At 52.2% G+C, this 26531-nt stretch overlaps 1 protein-coding gene across 7 annotated transcripts in view; it reads right to left on the reverse strand.

The window, feature by feature from the left end:
* TPCN1 (two pore segment channel 1) overlaps positions 1–26531 on the reverse strand; it is a 64033-nt gene that overhangs the window by 4069 nt on the left and 33433 nt on the right. For 6 of the 7 annotated variants that reach the window (XR_001919373.1, XM_018061165.1, XM_018061168.1 and 3 more), the window contains 22 exons: positions 24787–24963; positions 24283–24396; positions 23366–23496; positions 21892–21980; positions 19805–19839; positions 19229–19287; positions 18876–18975; positions 16495–16611; positions 16092–16216; positions 15242–15290; positions 14706–14769; positions 13427–13471; positions 8444–8500; positions 7991–8044; positions 6878–6950; positions 5457–5564; positions 4416–4487; positions 3833–3922; positions 2478–2593; positions 1687–1733; positions 962–1030; positions 784–868 (listed from right to left, as the gene is read on the reverse strand). Coding sequence is in view for 6 of the 7 variants with exons in the window: in XM_018061165.1 (XP_017916654.1) it covers positions 784–868; positions 962–1030; positions 1687–1733; positions 2478–2593; positions 3833–3922; positions 4416–4487; positions 5457–5564; positions 6878–6950; positions 7991–8044; positions 8444–8500; positions 13427–13471; positions 14706–14769; positions 15242–15290; positions 16092–16216; positions 16495–16611; positions 18876–18975; positions 19229–19287; positions 19805–19839; positions 21892–21980; positions 23366–23496; positions 24283–24396; positions 24787–24963 (1876 nt within the window). In the remaining variant the exon portion in view is untranslated. Of the gene's footprint in view, position 1; positions 254–783; positions 869–961; positions 1031–1686; positions 1734–2477; positions 2594–3832; positions 3923–4415; positions 4488–5456; positions 5565–6877; positions 6951–7990; positions 8045–8443; positions 8501–13426; positions 13472–14705; positions 14770–15241; positions 15291–16091; positions 16217–16494; positions 16612–18875; positions 18976–19228; positions 19288–19804; positions 19840–21891; positions 21981–23365; positions 23497–24282; positions 24397–24786; positions 24964–26531 lie in introns of those variants that run through there. The other variant, XM_018061167.1, reaches the window with a different exon arrangement.

Raw genomic sequence — 26531 nt, forward strand, 5'->3', positions numbered from 1 at the left:
GGAGGGGAGGGCAGTGGGAAGGCGCCTGGCTTGGTCTGGTTTAGCCAGCCTCCCTGCTGCCCCTATAGGGGGCTTAAGGTTCCCTGGATCTGCAGGATACAACCCCCCATGTCGCCCCTACCATCTAGCACTCCCATCCTTCCCATTTCCTGCCCTTCACAGTTGCTGTGAGGAGCGCTACTCAGGCCAGCAGCGTACAGGGGACAGGGTTGCAGGAGGCCATCCCCGAGCCAGAAGGAAACAATCAGGTAGCCTGAGAGGACAGAGATTTGGAAACAAGTCACTATAGGGATGTGGCGGTTTTGATGGAGAATCTGGAAAGAATAGAGGATCAGTACACAGAAAGCCATGCAACCTGGGAAAAGGGAGGATGTCACTGAAGCCGGGCTTGTCAAGCTGCTATGGGCTCTGCGGCCCACAGTATTTACATCGTTTAAATCAAGAACCAGAGGACAAACATGTTGCTTGGAACACAGGGACGGTAACTAAAAGGAACAGCTAAGGGGTGAGCAGCCTGGGAGATGAGAAAGGTGGGACAGAGGGCTGCTGAGGTCACAGTCGGCCTGTGGCTTTTCTTGATCTCTGATCTGTATTGTTCTGGTTTTTAAGATGAGATCCTGAGTGTTTATTTTAGTCATTAAGTATTTGAAAATAATGCAAATAAGAGGTCAAGAAAGATAAGCCAGACTGATAAGCTGAACTGCCAGAAGACTGGACATCCAGACAGCTGAAAAGCTGACAGCTGAACAGAAAGGCAGACAAGCGGCAGACACCCGCACTGACCTTCCGAGTCCTGGTTCTTGCGGCTGTAGTTCATTCGGAAGACAAAGGCTTCGAGGATGAAGGCCACAATGATGGTCATCACCACCTGCCCAGGAACAGGGAGGGGAGGAGAGAGGAATGGGGGGTGTGAATTGCGATGGGGCCCCAGAGCCCGGGCACTCTGCGGCCCCCGACCTACCATGGTCACGATGTAGAAGGTCATGAAGTAGAGGCGGCTCCAGTGCGAGGTCTGGGAGGTGACACCTTCCTGCAGACAGAGGGAAGCAGGCGGTGAGCGAGCGCCGGGGGCGGGGGGCGGGGATGCGCTGTCTACCCAGCCTTCTCTGTGGCCCCGCTCTTTACAGACCCTTCCTGATTTGCCTTCAGTTGTGGAGACAAAGGAGGCCGACCTGGCTCCTTGGGTGCAAAAACTCCTCTGTGCTCCTTAGGCCTGGACACCTCCCCGTTCAGAGCTAATGGCGCAGGACTAAGGCAGGCAGCCTTTGGAAGAATTTGAAGGATGGGAAAAACCAACCAAGCACCTTGGCCACACTGTTCCTTGATTGGCAAGTTCCCACTGTCCATCCCCTCAAGTTGTGTGTGTGGGTGTGTCGCTGTGCTGGGTCTTAGTTGTGGCACACAGACTTAGCTGCCCCGAGCCATGTGAGATCTCAGTTCCACAGCAGTGGGAGCAGGACAGAGACCAGAGGCTGGCTGCCTGGCCTCTCCTGGCTGGTGAGGGATATGCAGAGAGGGTGGGGAGCAAGGCCACGTTCAGCTAATGGTGGGGTGGCCCCGGGATTCAGCCCATATCCTGGTCTCCCCACAGAACCCCGGCCCTCTGTGGGGGACAGGAGAGCAATGCACCCCTTGCTGGGCTGGGTGAGGGCAGACACCCCCAGGAGCCGACAGGGAGGTCCTTACCATGATGATGTACCAGTTGTTGACAACCGTGAGCTCGAACAAGGTCACTGCCAAACAGAAGGGAGAAACAGAAGCGTCTTAATCAGACCCGCTTTTGCAAAGTGGGGTCAGTGGCCTCTCTCCACCTATTCTGGGTACCAGGCACCTGTCTGCCAGCCTGGGCTGTGAGCTCCAGAGAGAGCGGCCAAGACCCTTCCAGAGCGCCTGCCCCATAGGAAGTGGTCCCGTCTCGGCCTGGCCCCCAAAGCATGCGTCTTTTGCCTCAGAAGCTCGAGATGCTGGGGTGGGGATCCTGAGGAAGAGCCCCCCAGACCTCCTCGGTCTAGGGATGTCATGAGGGGGTGCTCTGAGAAAGCTGCATCTGGCAAGGCCCCTACCGTCTGTGGCTCACTGCCCTTCCAGCTTCTCTGTGGACACCAGGAGCAGAGCTGTGTGGGCCTGGCCTGGATGCACAGGGCACTGTGGCTGGGCACCCCCCATGACACTGGGGTTGTGACAAGGGGGGTGGCTCCCCAGCATCAGGCTGTACCCGTCCCAGCCAAGCGTGAAGCTCTGCTGCTCCCCGATGCTGGGAAAGGACAGCAGATGCAGGAAAACCTGGCGCCCGAGTGAGCCCTGGGGTCTGGCTTGGGCTGCACCCCAAGCTGGGCAAACTAGAGGCTCCATGGGGGCCAAAGAGGACTCGAGCAAGTGTGGCAAACGCCCTGGGGAGGGGGAGGCCTCAGCCAGCTGCACTCCCCAGCACCTGGGACCTGTGGGTACCACGGCCCACCTGGGCTTCCTGCACTCACCAAAGCTGTTCAGGATGTTGTCAAAATTATTGAGATAGTAGTAGCCCTCCTCCACGATGGTCCTGTTGCCCACGGTGTGGTTCAGCCAGCGGTAGGCATCTGCCACTGTGCTTGTACTGGCCGGGGAGACAGAGGGGTGGGGGGAAGGTTACAAGACAATTGGTCACCTTGACAGAGGACAGAAAATTTAAACAAACCAAGGTCAGACCGAGGAGCATCTGGCCTGGACCAGCCTGGTTTCCTGCCCAGCAACCCCCCCACCACCCCGCCCCCGCCAACCCTCAGCTCTCTTGCCCGTCTTCCTGTCTCAAGGGGAGTCCCCAGGGTGCTGGTGGGAACCCCCGGACTCGCCCCCCACATCCTCCTCCACTTGGCATTTCTCTGCTGCTAAGACCTTCTTCCTCTCAGCAGCTGGAGGAGGGGAGAGAAAGACAGTGCCTCCTCTAGGCAGCTCCCCCACCCCAGTCCCCACCCCGCCAGTCTGCAGGGTGCTCTGGAGGCCGGGTGCCAGCAGAGCCTGGAGAGAGGCCCACTCCTCACGGGGCTCCCCCACCACCTGGCCGAGCACTGTATATTCTCTTCTGTTGTAATCAGTCACCCCTGTTCTGAGAGCTTACTTGCTACTTCCCTTCCAGCCTTTTTATGACTCATCTGCTGTAAATCACGCTAATGGTTTGACACGTTTGGTCCTTGGGCCCCCAGTGAGCTTGTTCAGAGGGCAGCACCTGACAGGGTGGGGTCTGGAGTTTAAACTTTTAAGCAGCTGCCCTGGGGGTTCTGGTGTGCCCTAAGATCTGTGACCCACCACTACGGGCTCTGGTTCTGAGCCCAACATGCTGCCGGTGGCTCTGGGACCTTTATCCATTAGGGCTTGAAGCTACAAGGACAGATTCTAAAGAGAATACTGGATGCATCATGGGGGCCTGGGAGGAAGGAAGGGATCACAGGAGGTTGTGTTCCCCGCTCTCTGTCCTTCCCGCGTGTGTCTGTCTCATCCTGTCAGTCCACCCCTAGCTGACCTGTCTGCCCATGGCCCCTGGCCCACACTCCAGCAGTGGAGCAGCCTCCAGTGCTCAGCACGAAGGGAAAGCTGACAGAGGCCTTTGGGAGAGAGGCTCCCAGAGCCTGCCTGGGGGACGGGGTGAGTGGCTCAATGTCCTCGTTTCAGAGAGGCCCCTCTCCTAGCTGCTGCACTGTGCTGACAAGCCCTGGAAGCTCGGCACAGCGATCCCAGGGCTGTAACGGGCGCGGTGGCTTCGGGGGTCGGGTCCCTGGGGAAAGGCGGCTGTGCCAGTCCCATCTGGGGCCCTCCAGGAACGCAGGCTGCCCCCGGGGGGCCCCGGCTGCAAACTCACTTGCAGCAGTTGGCGTAGAGGATTCCACAGAAGAATTCCATGCCCACGATGGCGAAGGAGTAGTAGAAGATGAGCAGGGTGAGGCCCAGGCTGGGGAGGAGGGGCAGAGCGTGATCGAGGGCCCGGCGGGAGAGCCCAGCTTGCCCGGCGGCCCTGGCACCGCAGACCCCCGAGCTGACCGAGGGGAGACGTGTGCCCCTAGCCAGGTGCGCCAGCTGGAGAGCGCCTGCAGGGGGCGGGCCTCGGATTCGGGTCAGGGGGTGGAAGAACGGCCCGGGTGAGGACTCGCACCAGACGCCCCTTGACCAGCAAGTCACCCCTTACCTGTGAGGGCAGACACAGGTGGTAAGTGAAGCTGACAGATCCCCGCCCTCCCTGACTGATGGCTCAGTGAAGACAGTGGAGCCAGGGAGACTGGTGGTGGTCAAGACCTCGGGCTCCCTGAAGACCCTTGATGTCCGTCCTTTCCGGGACTCCTCCTCGCCCTTCCCCCGCCCCCCGTGATCACCCACCCAGCTGCCCGCCCCGAGAGGGCACAAGCCTCGTGGCGCCTGGCCCTGGGGGCCCAGAGTCAGGGCGCTACCTGGCCATCCGGGGCAGCAGCTCAAACATGGTGTCCAGCACGTTGCGGTAACGTTTCTTCAGCTTAAACAACCTGAGTGAGGGAAGAGGGAGGCCAGCCGGGTCACTTGCAGACACTGGGCATGGCCACAGCCTGGCCAATACACTGCACCGGGGGGTGGGGTCAGGGCAGGCCCGGGGCCTCTCTGTCCCGAGTGCCTCCTCTCCCCCAGAGTCACCAGCTGGGCACTCGGCTTAGGTGACTGGCACCCTGGGAAGGGCAGTGGCAGTGCCAGGACGTTGGGGGCGGGACAGGGCGGCCCCCTCCCTGAAGGGGTTCAGCGCAAGACTCTGATGGCACAGCTGCAGCGGTTATTTGCCTCCACTTACAAATGAAGCCTGAGGCTCAGCGCAGGGCGAGGCCTTGCCCGAGACACTGTAATGACCCCGGGAAGAGGGGAGAAGGCCCTGCCCAAGGAGGCTCCTCCAGATAAGAAAGAGTCACCCCATCCCTCACCTCCACGCCTCCCTCCCGGGAAGGATGGGAGGGGGCGATGGCCGTGAATGGGCTCACAGCTGGATATTTTAGAGGAAAACGAGGCTTCAGAGGACACAAGGAGACCTCTTAACTGGCAAAGGACAACGTCTATAGATTTCTACAGATCTGTGCTGGATTCCTACACTGGTGCCCGGGGGAAAGGTGAGACCAAGTGATGGTTTTTCATGACAAGAGACTGTGCCAGAAAATCATGACTGGGGCGCGGTAGGGTCTCAGAGGGTCTCTTTGGACCCTCAGGGGGCGGTGGCTCCCTGGTCTGTGACTGAGCACATGGGTTTCTGTGGCTGCAGCTGATACCAGCACAGGCCAAGTTCACTGGAGCCCTGAGCTATGGTTCTCTTCCACTGTCAGAGGCAGCAGGCCGCACAGGACAAGGCCCCCAGCACCCCCCAAGCACCAACCCTGGGTGCTCCTGCAGGGGCGGGCCACCTCTGACACCCAGCTGGTGAGACTTCAGGCTCCATCTAGTCACTGCCCACCCACCAGACCCAGCCCTGCCATCACCTCAGCAGCTGGAGGGGACGCAGGACCACTATGAAGTAGAAGGGCTCCATGTTGAAGGCCAGAGCCAGCAGTCCCAGGAAGGCAAAGGCTGTGACGGAGAAGTCGAACCTGGGGATGGGGAGGGAAGGAGGAAGAGAAGCTGAGGTCTGCTCAGCCCGCCCCCCCAGCCTCGCTCACTGCAGGGAGACCCTCCCAGCTGGGAAGGGACAACGTCCCAGGCTTCTACAAATGTGTACCGTTTCCTACGCTGGTGGCCTGGGGAAAGCTGAGAGCAAGGGAGGGTTTTTCTTGACAAGAGACCAAAAATCAGGGCTGAGGTGCAGTAGGGGCTTGGAAGGTCCCCATGGACCCTCAGAGGTTGTGGCGCTCTGGTTTATGACTCTGAGCCCACACACCAAACCACCGCAAAGGCAGCTGCAGGCCCTGCAGCCGGCCAGCTTCCTGCCGCCGTTGGGCGCCCTTGAGGCTGCCGTCGCTGGGCCTCTCAGTCAACAGCCCATCCCTCAGGGGTCGGAAACCCCTTCCTGAAGGTCTCACGGCAGACACGGGATACACCAGTGACCTTGGTGAAGGGACTGCGGGATGGGGCAGGACCACAGCGGAGGCCCTCCTGGAGGCCAGCTCCCCCCACGCAGGACAGAGGACCCTCCCAGATACATGTTGAAACCCTACACCTGCCAACTGCGAGCACGTGCCCTGCTGTTCTGCCCAGCTCCTCTCTACTTACTAACCTATTTCACGCTCATGACCCGAGACCACATGAGCGAGGCCTGACTTTGCAGGTGAGTTAACTTTCGTGGGCAGTGAGCGACCTCTTGGGGTCTCTGGAACAGGGAGGGGGCCTCCAGCTCGACGCTGACCATGTATCAGGCTGTGTGCCACCACCTCTGTGAGTGTTGGGGTTTTCATGGAGGATAAGAGAGCTTAGTTGTCAGGGAGAGGTGTGGGGTTCAGTGACTCAGAACGAGCCAGGCAGCCTAAGGACTCCCAAGAGGCCTCATCCAGGAGGGACTAGTGGGGTGGTCCCAGAGAGGAAGATGAGGGCCTGACCCTGGCAGTGCCCGGAGCCACAGGCAGAACCCCTCCAGGGGACAGAGACCCAAGCTGGCCTCGGACCTTCTGGTGGTGGGTGAGGAGGGAGAGGGCCCGTGGCTTTCATCAGAGTCTCTGACATGGTTGAGAAACATGCTCTGGGGACTTCCTTGGTGGTCCAGGGGCTAGGACTCCTCACTCCTGAGGCAGGGGGCCCGGGAACAAGATCCCACATGCCGCAACTAAAGACTTCACACGCTGCAACTAGAGATCCCACGTGCTGCAAAGACTGAAGATGCGGGTGGCACATCTAAGACCCTCCACGGTCTAATGAATAATCAAATAAATTAAAAAAAAAAAAAAAGGAGCGGCACATGCTCCGTACTCACAGGTTCCATCCAGAGGACAGGTACTCGACAGGGCCCAGGCCGGCAACTTTCAGGAATAGCTCCACCGCATAGACTGTGAGCAGGAGGCGGCAGTGAGCGGGGGCCCTGCTGCGGCCTCCCCCGCACCTGGCCTGTCGCCTTTCTCAGGACTCTCCTGAGGTCTGGTCGCGCGCCCTGCGGACACCCACATCCCACCCACGCCCCCAGTGGAAGTGTGGGCTCTGGAGCAGGCCCAGGCCCAGATGCTGGCCAACCAGGGCTGCCTGCTAACAAGACCAGCATGCGCTCCTGCTACCTGGGGGGTTGCCAGGCATTGTCTGTCCATCCGACGGATATTTCCTGAGCACAACTTCCGTGCCAGGCATTGCACTGGATGGTTAGAGTTTAGAGGAAGACAGGGAATGAGTATGTTACACTGGGGGAGGTGTTACATTTGAAACAATCAGGGGCCAGCTTGGATGTGATCTTGGCCCGCTTGAGAGGCGGAAGGAAGGTGGGAGTCCCTGGAACATGATGAAAGGAGGAAGTGAAGGGGGAGCCGCGGCGGGGGGACTTCAGGTCACACGAGAGGCACAGCCGGGAATGGACCCCCAGGGCCCTCTAAACCGAGTGTGTACGCTGAGTCCCTATGCTACTCTGAACTCCGCACAGGATGCCAGAGGGCACTGATCAAGGCAGTCGAAGTCCCACTTTTTAAGAAGAATGAAAACAATTTAGGACGTGGCGTTACTAGTCATGTCTAATGCTTAGACGCGATGGGGGAGAGGGGTGTCAGGCAGAGGGGTGTGGTGAGGGGATGAGTGCACTGGCAGAGGAGACGCCCAGGCAGAGGCCCAGGGCTGAGAGAGGGCAGGGGGTCCTGGGGGACAAGGCGGGGGGGCGGTGCTGGTGAGAGACGAGGCCTCAGACGAAGGCTGAAGCGGCCCCACGTGGCCCTGTGAGTCACGCCCAGCACAGGGACTTGGTTAGAACAGGGACGGGGGAGAATCCGACTCGATTTTTGCTTCCCGCTGCTGATGCTTCCCTGCTTTAGAGAAGAGCCATGAGACCCTAACCCAGAAGGGGGTTCCAGCCAGTGGCGAGGACACGAACAAGGCCATGTCAGAGACTTACTAGTCAGGAAGACGAGGTAACTCCACGGCACGTGCCTGGAGACGAAGATCCCACCTGTGAGAAGAGGGGCAGCAGCTGAAGAGGTGGGTGAGGGGCTTCCCTGGTCCAGTGGTTAAGAATCTGTCTGCCAGTGCCGGGCACATGGGTTTGATCCCTGCTCGGGAGAGACCCCATATGCAAGGGAGCAACTAAGCCCATGCTCCAAGAGCCCGGGAGCCACAGCTACTGAAGCCCGCGTGCCTAAAGCCCGTGCTCCGCAGCAAGAGAAGCCATGGCAATGAGAAGCCTGTGCACCACGACGGAGACAAGCCCCTACTCTCCACAGCTAGAGAAAACCGGCACCCAGCAACAGAGACCCAGCACAGCTGCAAATAAATAAATATAGATCTTAAAAAAAAAAACAGGTGGGCCAGGTGTGCCCACAGGACAGGCCGGTCCCCTTGCCGGGCTCACCTTTCAGCATGAAGGTCTCCACAAGGATCCAGACCCCGTTGACCGCCACCACCAAATCTGCAACAGACAGGCTCATGAGAGAGAGAGCACAGGTGGGTGCGGAAATCCACAGGTCACAGCTGCAGCCCCTGGTTAGTTTATAGGGAACTCTGAGCGAATGCAGGGCGGCTCCCCACACCCAGATAACAGGTGACTTCCTGCTTAGTGCTTTTACCATGAGCTACATCGACCAGTGGTTTCACTTAGAAAACAGCTACAGGTTTCCAAAGACACGCTCTGTGTCACTGTAGGGATGCCACTTAAGATGCTTCAGCACAGTAGAAGCTAACAACACTGCAAAGCAACTGGACTATTTTAATTGATACAAATTTAAAAGCCTGTTTCCATAAAACCTGCAGCTTATTCCAAGCTGATGTATAAGATGGACCACATACATAGGGTTTGAGTACTGCCTACATCTGTTTCTCCCTAGAGACACTGCTCTTTCAATGACTCCAGGAACTAATTAGCAAACTTGCACATGCACTTGGCCTTTCGTCTAGCAATCCCGCTTATGGGACCCACCCCAGTGAGACACTGGCAAAAACAGAATGACATATGCTGCAAGCTATTTACTGAAGAGCTATTTGTGGTTGCAGAGAAACTGGAAAAACAGCCTAAATGATGGACAGGAGGCTGGATGAGTAAACTATGGTACATCTATGAAATGGTATACTGTCAACCATAAATCTTAATTATGTTGAACTGGTTCATAGGGCTTTTCAGGTCTACTGTATCCTTCTACTTCTCTATCTATATCATTAAATTTTTGAAGAGTTTGATATTGAAACTCCAACTAAAAATCTTACTGTATCTACTTAATTATAATATATAATATATATTTGATATATATATGTATCTACTTAATTGTAATATATAATATGTATTTGATATATATGTGTATCTACTTATTGTAACATATAATATATAATGTAATCTACAATTGTAATATATAATGGAACCATACGTAACTTTGTTCTGTATTTTCCAAGTCTCCTGTAAATGTGTTATCACACTTTCACAATTTAAAAAAATAAAACAGAAGTTAAAAAAAAAAAAACCCTCATGAAGTAAATGTATAAGACCCATAGAAAAGAAAGAAAAAAACTATCATCAGGAATTAAACAGTTAAATATTAAAAAAAATTAACATTTCTATGTATTAATGTGGTGTGGTCTCTAGGACATATTGTTAACTAAAAAAAAGCAAAGTTGAAAAAAGTTTATAAACTGTGCTAGTTTATGTAAGACAGGAAAATGTGCATATATGCATCTACTTACAGTTTTACAAATGGAAGGATAAAGCATAATAAAAGTTACCCACTGGGGGAGGTGATAGGATTAAGTGAGACTTCCTTGAGTATATTTTGTCTGGTAGCTCTGACTTGTAATCACATATATATACACACACATAATTATAAAGCAAAATTAAATGTAAAAAGCAATCTCTAAAATAATGTTTAAATGCTCCATCATTCCATTTTATTTTGGCCATGCCACATGGCATGTGGGATCCCAGCTCCCCCAACCATGGATCAAACCCGCGCCCCTGCAGTGGGAGCATAGAGTCTTAGCTCCTGGGCCGCCAGGGAAGTCCCCTAAACATTTTTTTTTTTTAATGAAATAAACGGCACTGATGAACCTATCTGCAGGAAGGAATGGAGATGCACATGTAGAGAATGGACTTGTGCACACAGTGCGGGAGGCAGACGGTGGGACCAATGGAGAAAACAACAGCACAGACACGTTATCGTGTAAAGCGGACCCTGGTGAGAAGCTGCTGTTAACACAGACAGCCCAGTCTGGTGCTCTATGCTGACCTAAAGGGGTGGTATGGGAGGAGAGGAAGTTCAAGTGGGAGGGGATATATGTATAATTATGGCTGATTCGTGTTATTGTAAGGCAGAAACCAACACAACATTGGAAACATTGAAAAACAATTTTTTTTAAATTAAAAAAACGAAATAAATCTAAACATGCACCTAGATGGTGACATGGAGAAAAACTATTCCGGGTGACCTTAAGACATAGTCATCTAAATGTATATCCCTACAGTGGTGTTTCTAACAATTTTAATGGTTAGGGTTGGGCTGGTGTTGTTCTTTGAAGACTGCGTGTGGACTGTGTGTGGAGACACAGTGTGGACTGTGAGAGACAGCAAGTGAGTGGTTGTGTCAGTATTGCTGGGAACTAGAATTTTAAGCCTAGGAATTTAGATATGAAAGAACGATGGAGTTAGGTAAAAACCCAATAGTCCGAAATTTCAATTAAGAATATCAAGAAAAATTCATAAGCTAGTTTCTTTACAAGAAAAAAACAAAATCCTACCTCTGTCCATGGAAAGTCCTGGAAACAATAACCAACTCCAAGCAACATGTACTGTTAGCATCTCTGACTGTGATCTCTAAACACCATTTCCCATTACATGGAACCAGAGCTCCTGAGAAAGGTGAACCCCACCAAACCTCTGGATGAGTAGAACAGTCTGCATCTGTGCAGTCCCATTGGTCATCATTAGTCAGATGTGGTTACTGAGTGCTCAAACATTGGCTACTGTGATGCGAACTGAATTTATAATTTTAGTTGGCTTAAATTCAAATAGCCATGTGTGGCTAATGGCTGCCATGTTAGACAACACAGCTCTACCTCTAACTACCAAACTACAGGGCATAAGCAATAGTTCAGTCCAGTTCAGTCGCTCAGTCGTGTCCGACTCTTTGCGACCCCATGAATCGCAGCACGCCAGGCCTCCCTGTTCATCACCATCTCCCGGAGTTCACTCAGACTCACGTCCATCGAGTCCGTGATGCCATCCAGCCATCTCATCCTCTGTCATCCCCTTCTCCTCCTGCCCCCAATCCCTCCCAGCATCAGAGTCTTTTCCAATAAGTCAGCTCTTCACATGAGGTGACCAAAGTACTGGAGTTTCAGCTTTAGCATCATTCCTTCCAAAGAAATCCCAGGGTTGATCTCCTTGCAGTCCAAGGGACTCTCAAGTCTTCTCCAACACCACAGTTCAAAAGCATCAGTTCTTCAGCACTCAGCCTTCTTTACAGTCCAACTCTCACATCCATACATGACCACAGGAAAAACCATAGCCTTGACTAGACGGACCTTAGTCGGCAAAGTAATGTCTCTGCTTTTGAATATACTATCTAGGTTGGTCATAACTTTTCTTCCAAGGAGTAAGCGTCTTTTAATTTCATGGTTGCAGTCACCATCTGCAGTGATTTTGGAGCCCAAAAAAATAAAGTCTGACACTGTTTCTACTGTTTCCCCATCTATTTCCCATGAAGTGATGGGACCAGATGCCATGATTTTCGTTTTCTGAATGTTGAGCTTTAAGCCAACTTTTTCTCTCTCCTCTTTCACTTTCATCAAGAGGCTTTTTAGCTCCTCTTCACTTTCTGCCATAAGGGTGGTGTCATCTGCATATCTGAGGTTATTGATATTTCTCCCGGCAATCTTGATTCCAGCTTGTGTTTCTTCCAGTCCAGCGTTTCTCATGATGTACTCTGCATATAAGTTAAATAAGCAGGGTGACAATATACAGCCTTGACGTACTCCTTTTCCTATTTGGAACCAGTCTGTTGTTCCATGTCCAGTTCTAACTGTTGCTTCCTGACCTGCATACAGATTTCTCAAGAGGCAGGTTAGGTGGTCTGGGATTCCCATCTCTTTCAGAATGTTCCACAGTTTATTGTGATCCACACAGTCAAAGGCTTTGGCATAGTCAATAAAGCAGAAATAGATGTTTTTCTGGAACTCTCTTGCTTTTTCCATGATCCAGCGGATGTTTAACTCAGATATTTAACTCAGATGACCATTATATCTACTACTGTGGGCAGGAATCCCTCAGAAGAAATAGAGTAGCCATCATGGTCAACAAGAGAGTCTGAAATGCAGTACTTGGATGCAATCTCAAAAATGACAGAATGATCTCTGTTCATCTCCAAGGCAAACCATTCAATATCACAATTATCCAAGTCTATGCCCCAACCAGTAACGCTGAAGAAGCTGAAGTTGAACGGTTCTATGAAGACCTACAAGACCTTTTAGAACTAATGCCCCAAAAAGATGTCCTTTTCATTATAGGGGACTGGAATGCAAAAGTAGGAAGTCAAGAAACACCTGGAGTAACAGGCAAATTTGGCCTTGGAATGCAGAATGAAGCAGGGCAAAGACTAATAGAGTTTTGCCAAGAAAATGCACTGGTCATAGCAAACACCCTCTTCCAACAACACAAGAGAAGACTCTACACATGGACATCACCAGATGGTCAACACCGAAATCAGATTGATTATATTCTATGCAGCCAAAGATGGAGAAGCTCTATACAGTCAACAAAAACAAGACCAGGAGCTGACTGTGGCTCAGATCATGAACTCCTTATTACCAAATTCAGACTTAAATTGAAGAAAGTAGGGAAAACCGCTAGACCATTCAGGTATGACCTAAATCAAATCCCTTATGATTATACAGTGGAAGTGAGAAATAGATTTAAGGGCCTAGATCTGATAGATAAGCAACAGAGGAATGCACAAAAACAAGGCTGAAGGACAAACAATCCTGTTTCTTCAACTAAATACTGCAAGAGGGAAAAAATGGACGGGGGAGAAACCTACAGATTAAAACAGGTCAAAGTGACGCGTCAACCAACCACAATCTGTGGTTCTGGAATTTGATTCCCAAAACCCCAGGTCTGGAGAAGGGGCGATAAGCTGGACTGAGGGGATTAGATGGACAAGGAAGACTGGCCAGGAGACGATCATTGTTAAAGCTGGGGGATGGGTGCGTGGATGCTCATGACGGTCCCTCCACTTTCACACGTGCTTGGAATTTTCTCTGATAAAACGCCAACGGCATGACCTATCCCTTGCCCCTCCACCTTCTGGAGCAGTAAGACTCAGGAGAGAGACCTAGAGCTGTGGCACTTCATACTTACACATGAAATACTGGAAGGCCTTGGACTTCACAAGGATATTAATTCCTGTTTGAAGAGAAGAAATGGTAACAGTGAAATTTTCACATATAAGTACATAATCACCAACCACACATGCCATGCATGTAAGCAAATGGGGTGTTTATGTCCAGGGGACGAAAAAGGGCCTGCTCTCAGAGGAACGCCCATTCTTATGCGCCCAGACAACAATGCATTGGCAACAACTGCTCTGGGAAGAGCCTGGGCAACCTGGAGCTGTGACAAAACAGAACAAGGTTTTGCTGGCCGCTCCTGAAACTTCAAGTTTGCTCCTGGCCTAGACCCGGCACTGTTTACTCATCCACTTGAATAACATATCTTCCCAATGGAATGGAAAACTCGCTAAAGAACATGGAATAGTAACAGCTGTGCTCAAAGTTCTATTCTATCTTGGGAGAAATCCCAAAATAGGATATACCATTTTAACTGGTTTTTTTTTTTTTTTTGGCCACACTGAGCAGCATGGGGAACTTCCCCAACCAGGGACAGAACCTGAGCCCCCTGCACTGGAAGCACGGCACCTTAACCACTCGACCACCAGGGGAGTCTGGCCATTTTAACTCTTGTTCAAAACGGCTGAACTGTAACCCCTGTGAGCTAAGCATATCCTGTGTGGAACTTCAAAACTGGCAGGAAATTCAGAGAAAACTACTAGATAAATGATACGGTGGACTCAAATGTTAAAAATTTTAATTTTATATGATACAAGCGTCACTATGAGATCAGATACACTAACTATATATCCTGATACAAGAGGAAGGTAAAAACTCTATTATTAGGTAAAAGGCATGTTTCACAACAGAATGTACAATGTAATCCCCTCTACTGTTTTTAAAAGGCATAGAAAATAACCCGTAACAAAAGAAAACACGTCAGAAAATTAATACTGATTATCTCTGTGTGGGAGACTTTCCTTTTCTTCTAATTATCTAACTTTGTATACATTTCCTTCAATGAATAATAGTTCAATATTGATTGAACTATTCAGTAATAGTTGAAAAAGTAATCCACAGTTCTTTTTTGTTTGGTTTTTACGTTACTGATTTCCCTCCCTAGTCCAATACTAATTCTCTGCTGGGGTCATCACACTCTCTTTTACACAGACAGTTCATATGCATGTGCACGTGTACACACACACACACACCCACCCACTCTGGTCATGTTCTTTAAACGCTCATCAGCGGCCTCTGGAAACCTCCATTCGTCCCCAGCAGTCAGGACGCCATGTTCAGGTCAGCCTTACCTTTGAAGATGAGGAATGCTGTCCTGGGAAGCTCATCAAACCAGTGTTCTCGATTTCTCTTTGCCTGGTCAAGGAACAGGGCCGTGGGGGAGAGAGTTAGGACCAGGGACTGGAACCCAGCCCTGGGGGCCAGGGTGCTGCTTTCCTTTCCCGCTCTCTGACTAACTCGGGAAACCATGAAGATACTCGGGGATCTACAGAACAGCCGAGGCCTGCTGGCCTTTTCGCTGTGCTGTAAGCTGGCATTATTTTATATGACCCTGAAACTAACGCAGCGGGGTAGGACTCTCACGGCCCCACTTCCCAGGCGAGACAAGCCTTGGAAAGGTTCCATAACCTGCCGGACGCCACACGGCGACTAATGGGGTCTGAGACGCAGGGCTCTGAACTAGGACGGCACATTGCAGGGGGATGGGCAGGTTTGGCTGGGGGCCACCTGTTCTCTCTACAGTGCACGGCGCCCAGCCGAGAGCTGGACCGGCCTTACCCCCCTCCCATGGAACCGTCAGCCTAGTCCCTCCCCGGAAAGCACCCACCTTCCACTTTAAGGCGGCAACTTCATAAATATCATGAAAGTCCTTCAGGCTGTCATAAGCAACAAGAAAGGGCAAAAGGAAAAAAATCAGGGCACGTTCCCACAGAGCTTCAGTGGTTCTCATACCCGCCTGCCTATGGTCACCTTCGAGAGGTGGAGGGGGTGACATCTGGGAGTCCCAGGCCGTTGGGGTCCAGGGGACGGGTACCTCCTGGCTTTTCATCTCCTCCTTCCCCCAGACTATTGATACTTCATCCACTCAGTCTACACTGACTACCACTGGCTTGTGTCCCCCAGAGAGCCAGCCCCCGAACGACCACCGCTGTCAGACGGACCACGATGGAGCATCCTTTAGTAGGGGACTAACTAGAACGACGGGGGCCGAGAGGTCAGCCCAGACCGAGCTCTCTCGCCCTCGTCTCTACAGCAGGCCTGCTGCTTCTCAAATCGAAAAGAAAAGGGTTTTGGTCATCAGCAGTCAGACCAAGACTGACCATGGACAGCTCGGGGCCCATTCTGAGGCTGTGCCAGGGCTGTGTGTTTGTGTTGTTCATGTTGCTCTGTGGCTCTGCTCACATGCAACTACCCCAACTTGCTCATGGCTCGAGGGTGAGCCGATGGGCCAGTCCATTCCACAAGCCAATACATTCCTTTGTTGTTGTGAGTCTAAATTGGACGTGGGTTGGACTCTGCCATTTGTAAAAAGAATCCTGAGCAGTAGGGTCTATGTGCATAAAAAGCTCTGCAAAGAAAACTAAGTCTCTAAGAGCCTCTTTGCCCACCCAGTCACCTCAGGGCCTCTTGTCAACGCCTCCTTCGGCTATACTGCACCCACTTGGGATCCCTCTCACCTGAGCAGTGGTGTGTTGCTTTGATTCAGGGCCTTGAATGTGAGATAGCGCTCCCCTGCACTCATCCGGGGCTTGTAGAAGCGCATCAGGCCTTCAAACTGTCTGTAGGAGATGCCGGCGGGCCTCTGGGGAGAGAGGGAAGATGGCCACGTGGAACATGGGAAAACGCAGAGTCCAGCTGCCCCTTCCCTTGAGGGGAGCCATGCCCGATGTCCCGCATCATGTGGGATCCCAGGGCACCCTGTTCTGTCTCTGTTCTCCCAAGGGTAGGACCCCTGGTTTCTGAAGCTGCTGGCCCTTCTATGCTTAGGAGATATTGGGAGGTGGGGTGGAGGAGGGGGTTGGAAGGGCAGGAGAACAAGGACCAACCCCCCTCCCTGGCTCAGCCCCTGGCTCCCCCTACCTGCTGGCTGACGAGCAGGTGGTAGGCGTGCTGGATGGCGGTTCGCTTGTGTAGCAGCAAAGACTTGAACTTGCGTTTCTCAATGTCATTGAAGGTGTCAAATACCACGGCCAGGAGCTGAGATGGAAGAGCAGAGACCTGGTACCCATGCCGACTGGGCCTCAGGGAGCTAGGGAACAGTTCCCCAGCCTCCAGAGGGCGCTCCTCCAGCCAGCCCAGAAAGGCAGGTTGAGAAGAGCCTCTCCCCTGGCCACGTGGTGTAGGAAGTTTATCCCCAAGTCTTAGGAGAGGAAGGTCATTCATTGCCGCTTGTAAATTTCCCCTCTTCAGATTCGGGAAAACACTATTACATTTTGCCCCGGTTTTTCTTCTCTGCCTGTAGCTCATCCCTGCCTGGGCAGTTTTTATAAGGGGAGAGAAGCTGTGAGGGGAACATGCTGGGGCTTTTGCCCTGTTTAGCTCTGTGTGATGGCCGGGGAGGCTGTGTGTCCATCCTGTGCCCTCCCAACCTCAGAGCAGGGAGGGACATCACTGTCCCTTCCTCCCCTGTCCCCGTGTCCCTTCTCCTGCTCAGTCTGTGTGGCCCTAGAAATGAGGGGTGAGAGGTGGCCTGCACCCAAGGGCGCAAGGTTCTGGAATTGCCCAGTTCCAAAGTCAGCATGTGGACAACACAGCCTGCATTATCAGAGGGCGATGGGAGGGTGGGAGCAGAATTTGAAAGAAGCCTTTTTGAGAACACTTTCTTTCAAAAATATTTTGAGGGGAACTCTCTTTGCCTTTCCATCCCTTCAAACTGGCCCCCTACATTTCCCTTTAGATCAAGGGAGTTAGCAGACTTTTTCTGTAAAGGGCCAGAGAGCAAATATGTTAGGCTCTGCAGGCAAGACGGTCTCTGTAGATATCACTCAACCTTGCAGGGTGCAGCATGAGAGCAGTCATAAGCTATATGCAAATGAATGGGCGTGGCCATGTGCCAATAAAACTTTATTGAGAAAAACAGGTGGTAGGCCAGATTTGGGCCCCCAATGGCTGACTCATACCCTGTATTTTCACAGTTCAAAATACCTGTTAAAGCAAATAATTACACATAATGCTATTTTTAGGATTCTAAATTAACAATGGTACAAAAGAACTCTAAGATGTACAAACAGATATCCAACATACTTATTTTGGGTCTTGAGAAATTAAAAAAAGAAAATATTTTCCTGCTTAAGACATCATATTTTAAGGCAGGGACGAGAGCCTGGTGGGCTGACATCTATGGGGTCGCACAGAGGTGGGCACGACTGACATGACTTAGCAGCAGCAACACAAGTCTACCCCCAGAGAAAGTGTTTTCCATTTCTATATGGGCCTGACTGTGGTGACTGGTGTGGGGATGCTCATCAGAAGTATAAAAATAAATGCGAGACTTGGTAAGTCCTCTTCCTTATAATTCTGGCATTCACGTGGTCTCAGCACCAGCCTGATGGCCTGGTCTGGGAGAAGGTGATCTGCTGATGGCAGGAACACTCCTGGTGGCCAGTTGAGCCTCCAAAAACACCTCCAAAGTTCCCAGTGTGCATGGGGACTGCACATTGACCTTAAAGGAATGTGTTCTGTATTGGGTTTTCCAGTGGTTCATAATAAACGGGGTAGAAATACACAGGACATTCCTGGCATGTGCGTGCAGTGGGATGGGGTGGTTAACAGCAGGGCTCTGGAACCAGACCAGCTCACCCGGCCACCCGGGCTGTGCAGGCAAGGGTGACTCACCCAATCGGTCTGATCCTCAGTTTCCTCAACTATAAATTGAGAATCATAAGAAGACATCTAGGGTTTGAGTGTTAAATTATTTAACCCCTATCCATAAAGCACTTGGCAGAGTACCTGACTAAGGCTTCCTAAGTGTCAGCTTTTCCAGTTATTATATGTTTGCCGTGAGGAGGAGAAGGTTCCAGGGTAGTTTTGGTTTAAACTCTAGCTCTGGGACTTCCGTGGTGGTCCAGTGGTTAAGACTCTGTGCTCCTAACGCGGGGGGCCCGGGTTCGATCCCTTGGTCAGGAAACTAGATCCTGCATGACACAACTAAAGAACCCACATGCTGAAATGAAGACCCACCCAGTGCAGTAAAATAAATGAAAAAGTGGATGAACGAATGACAAGCTCTAGCATCGTCAGCAGCAGCAGCACTAACCCAGAGAGGCTAGTTACTGCTGGTAACCGGCTGAACTCAAGTCCTGACAGGGAATTCCTAGTCACGCCACACCTGACTAGGGTCTAGGACTTCCTTCCCCTATGTTCCTCCCTCGGAGGTGGATGGCCACCCCTACTTTATTCCCACAATGCCCAGCACAGTGATGGCTGGGGCTGGTCCACAGACACAAGCCAAGGCCACTCACCAGGTTCATGATGAAGTACAGCTCGATGGAGAGGTACACGATGAAGAAGACGCAGGACCAGGGGTTCCGGGAGTAGGAGGGCATCATCACATCTGGGAAGCTGTATTTGCAGAGCGTCACCCGCAAGGCCCATGTCTGCCAGTCTCTGCTTTCTCTAAGGACATCTCTCTTTCTGCCTCCCGCCCACCCCCCCATGCCTCCCTTACTCTCAGCTCACCAGGCCACTCCCATCCCTCACGGTGGCTCTGAGCGCCTGTCTGAGCCAAGACGTGGAATGCCCTTGGCTGAAAAGAGGAGTCAACCCTGGGCACTACCAGAGGGCAGGCAGAAGCCAAAGCAGAGCCCAAACTTACTTGGCGGTGGTCAGAAGGACAAACAGACTGACGATGCTGTTCTCCAGGGTGCTGAAGTACTGCGGGGACAGGAGGACCAGAGGACACGTGGGTGCCAGGCCGAGGGCACACATCACTGGGAACAGGCTGTGTGCAGTGGGTCATCTCCAGAGCCCCTGCCTCCTCCCGTGGGATCCCTTAAGGATGGCAGAGGAACAAGCAAACTCCAAGTCCAAGGCCTCCTCCTTCCTGAGCTCAATGCTTCTGGCAGAAGCAGACACCTGGCCTTGAGACTTGTCTCCCAGAGAATCACATGTTTTGCACAATGAGCTGGGCTCTCCTCCACCACTCCTCTGCCAAAATGTTTCCGTGTTCCAGATCTGATCCTGGAAACATCCCTCTCAACAACAGGACAGGGGATCCCCTTGGCACTCGAAGAAGGAAATGAACGTTCAGGTGCCATAAACGATGATGAGAAACCAAGCCGGGCATCCCTTCCTACTACGGCTGGTGGCGGGGAGGTCAGTCCAGCCACTGGGCCTGAAGTGGAAAGGCCCCACATACAGGAAGACACAGACAAACGTGTTGATTACTTACAGGGTCTGAAGGATTAGGGGAGAATAAGTAGAAACCTAGAAGAAGGTGGTGGGAAACATAGGTTAGAGCTGAAGTCCCAAACCCAGATGTCAATACTAATTAATGTAAATGAGTGCAGTGGGCAGAGGGAAAGCACAAGGAGTGGCGGGGACCGCGGCAGGGCACTACGCATGCTCTGTCTGAAGGCACCAGGTAACTGCTGCCACTCGGGAACGTGATCCAAGCACCACTGAAGCTATTACTAAAAAAGGCTCATTGGGGACCTTCCTGGTGGTCCAGTGGTTAGGACTCTGTGCTTCCACTGCAGGGGGCTGGGGACCCCTGGTCAGGGAACTAAGATCCTATGTGCTGTATACTGCAGCCAAAAAACACAAAGGCTGGGTGTGCCACACAGTGACTCTAGTTGATACCATTATTGTGTGTTTGAAAGTTGTTAGGAGAGTAGATCTTAATAGTTCTCATCAGAAGGGAAAAAAAAAAAACTATAAATATGTATAAAGATGATGTTGTTAACCAGATCATTCCTCAGTATGTACATAATAAAGCATTATGCTGTACACCTAAAACGAATACAGTGTTATGTCGATTACATGTCAATTTTTTTTTTTTAAGTGGAAGTTTAAAAAAATTTAAAATTTTAAGGCTGGAAATCTGTATTTTCATGTTAAAAAATCTAGTTTTAAAAATGCTGGCTCAAGGGACTTCCCTGGTGGTCCAGAGGCTAAGACTCAGCTTCCAATGCAGGGGACCAGGTTCGATCCCTGGTCAGGGAACTAGATCACAAATGCTACAACTAAGACTTGAAGCAGCCAAATAAATAAACAAATATTTTAAAGTAAATATTAAATAAAAATTAAAATTAATTAACTTTTTTTTTAACACTTCAATTGCCAGTGGAAGGGGTGCAGGTTCAATCCCGTCAGGCAGCTAAGATCCCATGTATCTCATGCCCAAAACACCAAAAAAACGTAAACAGAAGCAATGCTGTAACAAATTCAGTTAAGACTTTAAAAAATGGTCCACATTAAAAAAAAAACTTAAAATAATAAAATAAAACATAAGATGCTGGCTCAACAGTTTCAGACCAAACAAAACTCATCCGTAGGCTGGGTCTGGAACCCAGACTGCTGGTTTGCAATCTTTGGTTTTGAGAACATGACAACTAAGTAACAACTTCAAAGGAACCCCACTGTTCTCCTGCAGCTGAGGGTCCAAGGTGGGGGCACCATTAATGTCCTCCCTCTTGGAATGGGCTATTCCCCTGAGTCCTTGAAATCCTGAAACTCTGCCCCTAAGGGAAGTCAGCCCCTCGGAACACCAAGGAAATTCTATCCAGAGTGAGGTAGGGTAGGTGGGAGTCAATGGCTCAGGGAACAGAGTGTCACGAGGGCCTGGGGATTTCAGCACTGGGGGCGGCCTTAGAGTCACAGCCCTCTGGTTCCACTGTCTCTGCCATCTGAGCACCAGGGAAGGGCACCAGGGAAGGGACCTTGGTCTTCCCTGCCGTGTTCTGAGACCACCACTATCTAAAGCCTGTGTCTGAATGTGGGAGTCATCAATACTTGATCTTATCTGAAGAGGCAAGGCCTCCCCGGTGTTAGAAAGGGCGTGACCTTGCTTTAACACCTAGCGAAGCTGAACTACGTCGACCCTAAGGTCCCAGGCATATGCTGTAGAGAAACTTCCCTGTGTGCGCGCCAGGAAAGGCAGGAGAATGTTCGCAGCAATGTGATCTACAACAGAGGAAAATGCCCACCATCGGAGGAAGTGATAAATAAACGTGGGTATATTCACGTACTGGATTATGACACTGTAGTGAAAATGAATGGCCTACATCTCCACGCATCAGCGTGAATAAAGGCCGGGGGCACCCCCTGGGAGCAAAAGGGAACTGAGATCAAGAAAGGATACAAAGGTGGCTTCTATTTTTTTTTTCCCCAATACTGCATTTCCTAAGCTGGAGTCTACAAGTGTTTCTATTGTTCTGAAAACCTTCCGAATCTCTAAAACTGTCAAAGTGCCTTTTTTCTCAACGATGAGTTTGCTTTTAGAGAGTGCCTGCGTACTGGGGCTCGGGAAAAACTCACCGAGGATGGCGAAAATGATCATGAAGAAGAGGAGAAGCAGGAGGATGTCCATGAAGGGTGGCAGGGACTGAAACATCTGACGCAGGTTGCTGGGGGGAGACAGGCCAGGAGGGGTGAGGGGCGGTGGGTGGCGGGCTGGGGCCCAGGGGCACGGTCTGGGATTCCTCAGTGTGGGATGCCCTGTTGAGATGGAGGCCTGGTGCTCCCAACCCCTGGAACACTAAATCCCACCGCACCCTGGCTTGTGACGGCATGCTCAGTGATCTCTTAGGACTTCCACTCTGGGGGTGATGGGGAAAGAACCAGGGCAGGCGTGGCGCTTACTGAGCCCAAGCAGGCAAGTGCCTGCAAGGGATGGAGCAGGCAGGCCCAGGCCAGGTGCGTGGCCTCGGGTGCCAAGGTCAGTCTGCATGGGATGCAGGAAGACATCTCAGTCCGAGGACATGTGTCCCGGTTTTGTGGACAGGGAACCAAGAGTGACCCCATGGGCTTCCCCAGTGGCTCAGATGGTGAAGCGTCTGCCTGCAATGAGGGGGACCTGGATTCGATCCCTGGGTCTAGAAGATCCCCTGGAGAAGGAAATGGCAACCCACTCTAGGACTCTTGCCTGGAAAATTCCATGGATGGAAGAGCCTGGTAGACCATAGTCCATGGGATCTCAAAGAGTCAGACACAACTGAGCAACTTCACCAAGAGTGAATGGCTAGCCCGCTCTCATTCACAGGACCCCAGCCAAGAGGTTTTCTAGATGGATTTTCAAAACTCAGTCCAGGGCTCCCCTGGTGGCTCACTGGTGAAGAATCCACCTGCCAATGCAGGGGACATGGGTTCGATCCCTGGTCTGGGAAGATCCCATATGCCTCAGAGCAACTAAGCCCGTGCACCACAACTGCTGAGCCTGTGCTCTAGAGCTGGAGAGCCACAGCTACCGAAGCCTGAGCGCCTAGAGCCCACACTCCGCAGCAAGAGAAGCCACCACAATGAGAAGCCCTCGCTCTGTAACTAGAGAAAAGCCCGTGCAGCAAAGACCCAGCACCGACAAAAAATAAACACACACTATCATTAAAAAAACAACAAAAACTCAGCTTGAACTTAGGTTAATGGCCTGTTTTGAGTTCAGTCCCCCAGTCCCAGGGGAGGTGTCAGGACAGCCTGCTGAGTCGCGTGGACTTCACTGAGTTCCTGCTGCAGGCTGTGTCTGGGCAGATACTGTGCCGGGAGCCCCAGAGAAGCACAGGTAATGACGAGAGAGCGCCCTGGACCTGGAGGAAGGAGAACTGAACTGCAGTGGGAGGCCCACCCTCCCCTCTGTGGGGGTCGAATGGCAGAGGGAAGTGATCAGGACTGTGACCTAGCCAAGTGCAGGAGGGACCTAATCGCCAGGTGACTCACTGGCTTCTGCGCCACCACGGACCCAGGGGGCCGGGCCGGGCCGTGAGAGTGCCTGAGTGCGCAGCTCCTCCCCAGGCCTTACCGCCGGACACCGCCGCAGTACCGACAGTCCACCAGGAAGATGCAGCGCAGCGCCCGGGTCACCCGCACGTGTGACGTCTGCCGTACCAACACCACGATGGCCTCCACGAACTGCACCACCAGCACGGAGGTCTGGGGGAGGCCGGGCACAGTGCACTGTCAGCCCCTGCACCCCAGTCCCAGATAGAGGGCCTGCTAGATACTGGCCCCCCCAGCCCTCCCCATCCCCGAGGGGAGTCCAGAGAAGCCCTTCCCTCGCCCTCTGTCACCTCCCCCAACGTCAGGCAGGCCCCATGGAGAAGTCCACAGCTGCTGGCCCAGGAGAACAAGCTTGATCGATGCTCCCAGCAGCTCATTAGAGGGTACCCGCTGAACAAAACCACCACTCTGCAGGCCGCAGCCACCCATGCCCTGGTTCTAGCTACCCCGAGGGCCCCTGGGGTCTTCGGCATGTCCTAATCTCTAATTCTTTGGGCACATCCTCCCCATCAAGTGTGTGCGCTTCTGACACTGCTAAATACCGCTCTGACATATCCCAACTTATGTCTCTCTCTGCTACAGAGAAGGTGGACAATAAGGCGCTGACTGGCATGGGTGTGGAGGCCACACCAGGCTGGTTTGGAATCCCAGCTCTCCGGGATCCAGATCCCATTCTCTTGCGACTGGCTGGATGTAAACTAGGAATAGTAACACATTTCCCACAAAGGTCACCATGCTGGTGCTTGGCCTGAACTAAATACCGGATCATGATCATGGGAGCTACTGTCAGCACCACTGTGACACCCAGAGCAAAGCTGGAAGCATGGTGAGGTCCGGGACCCAGAGTCACGCTTCGCAGCGCACGGGGGATCTGCAGTTGAATTGACGATACAGGCTTGAAGTTGACAAGGAAATGCTGGAAAGAGATGGACACATCACCTTGACCATGGTCCTTTTGTGCCGGATGAAAGTGTGAAGGCCCAGCCACCGCAACTTCATGCAGAGTTCAAACACGACCACCACCAGGGCGAACAGCTCCAGGGTTGCGTGGACCTGCAGCCACAGGGCGTGAAGGAGACGCAGCGTCACCGGCCACTCCCCAGTAGAAGTGAGCGCACCTGCTGGCTTTTCTTTGGAGATAGCGGGCGGGACTGCTGATCAGTATGCTGTTCACCTGGAGCCAAAGCATGGCCACGGCGACCCCCGCCCCTCCTTGGAAGTTACAAGGGAACTGAATCCCAGAGAGACTCAGGGTGGTGCATTCCGTTGGGCGGGGACCCCAGGCAAGACTGGTGAGCCAGCTACTCCCAGGGCCTCCCCGTCTGAAATCCGCGGGGTGTCTCCCCTTCCAGAATGCTCCCTTTCAGGCTTGAGTTACTCTGCCCGCTTTCCCACCCCCGACACCCTCAGAGAGCCGCGGCTCGTGGCCACCGGGACACTCACGTAAATGCCCAGCCGGAGCGCGGGGACGGCGGGAGCCTCGCACAGGGACAGCAGCAGCAGGAGCAAGGCCGCGGACAGCTCCATCAGGTAGAAGAGGTGGTTGTGTGCGAAGAGGTAGGCCGCCAGCGCTTTGGCGTTCTTGGGATGGGTGAAGAACTTGTCGTTATTCTCGCCTTCCTGAAAGAGCGAGAGTCCGAGAGTCGCGGTGGTGCGTGACCCTGCGCGAAGCAGGGCGCCTGGGAGGCAAAAGCGGCCGGGCACGTGGGATGTATGGTGGGCGGGGAAAGGGGCGGGCCCTTGGCAGGTGGGTGGAGCTTCAGACCAGAGAGGACGGAAAATTAAGTATTATCTTCACAGCTTAGCACACCCCTCAGGTCTCGCCCTTGCCGCTGATGGGGCTTCAAAGACTTGCTTCTTTCCAAAACTACTCGGAGGAATCAAAGGATATTACGCCCAAGAGATCAAAGGGAAACGGGCGCATCTGGTGCCTTCTGAGACCGAAGTCTCACTCAGGTGTGGGATGTTAAGTGCTTGGGGTCTGGGGTAAGCTAGTCATGACTGTGTCCTGGCTTCGCCGCCTTCTCCCTGGGTAACATGGAAACTGTTCTTTCACCTTTACAACCATCCATGGATTAACGATCGACCGTACTTACTCCCGGAGAAGACAATGGCAACCCACTCCAGTACTTTTGCCTGGCAAATCCCATGGACGGAGGAGCCTGGTAGGCTGCAGTACATGGGGTCGCTAGGAGCCGGACACGACTGAGCGACTTCACTTTCACTTTTCACTTTCATGCATTGGAGAAGGAAATGGCAACCCACTCCAGTCTTCTTGCCTGGCGAATCCCAGGGACGGGGGAGCCTGGTGGGTTGCCGTCTATGGGGTCGCTAGGAGTCGGACACGACTGAAGTGACTTAGCAGTAACATGGAGGGGAAAGCTTGAGAGTCCCTTTATCAGAATCCTGCTTTACTCATCTTTCTCCATCCCATTTATCTTTTTTTTTTTAAACTTTACAATATTGTATTGATTTTGCCACACATCAACATGAATCCACCACCGGTGTACACGTGTTCCCAATCGGGAACCCTCCTCCCACCTCCCCCCCACCCCCATTTATCTTTTTAAAGAGTTTTTGGATGTGGGACTATTTTTAAAGTTTTTGTTGAATTTGTTACAATATTGCTTCTGTTTTATGTGGGGTTTTTTTTGTTTTTGTTTTTGTTTTGCTTTTTGACCATGAGGCATATGGGATCTTGGCTCCCCAGCTAGGGATGGAATCTGCACCCCCTGCATTGGAAGGCAAAGTCTTCTCAATTACTGGACCAACAGGGAAGTCTCCCCACTTCTTAACTGACTCTATTTCCACCTAATTTCCTAACCCTTTGATGCTTTCACCCCAACAGCAATGAGACAGCGGCTGACCCCCACTGAGTGCCCTCCACTGAGCCCCGACATTCCTTTCAGTCCCGACAATTTGCCTTCCAGGCAAGTGCTTCCATTTCTTCTCATTTGACAGCAATGACAGGGAACCTCTGTACCACCCAAGCCCATAGAGCCAGGCAGCCTGATCCCAGCAGCCCTGTTCTGTCTAGTCTCGGCCTCCTGCTGATGATGCGGAAAACAAATGATGGAGCCCGGGGAATGGTCCACTTGAGAATACAAGCTGATGGCCCTCCCTGTTAGGGTCGGTCTTCTAGGGGAGGTAGGGGATCTTCACTGCCTCCCTGGGGTTGGTGGCCTAAG

Source organism: Capra hircus, chromosome 17 (genome assembly GCF_001704415.2).
Source record: "Capra hircus breed San Clemente chromosome 17, ASM170441v1, whole genome shotgun sequence".
Lineage (NCBI taxonomy): Eukaryota > Metazoa > Chordata > Mammalia > Artiodactyla > Bovidae > Capra > Capra hircus.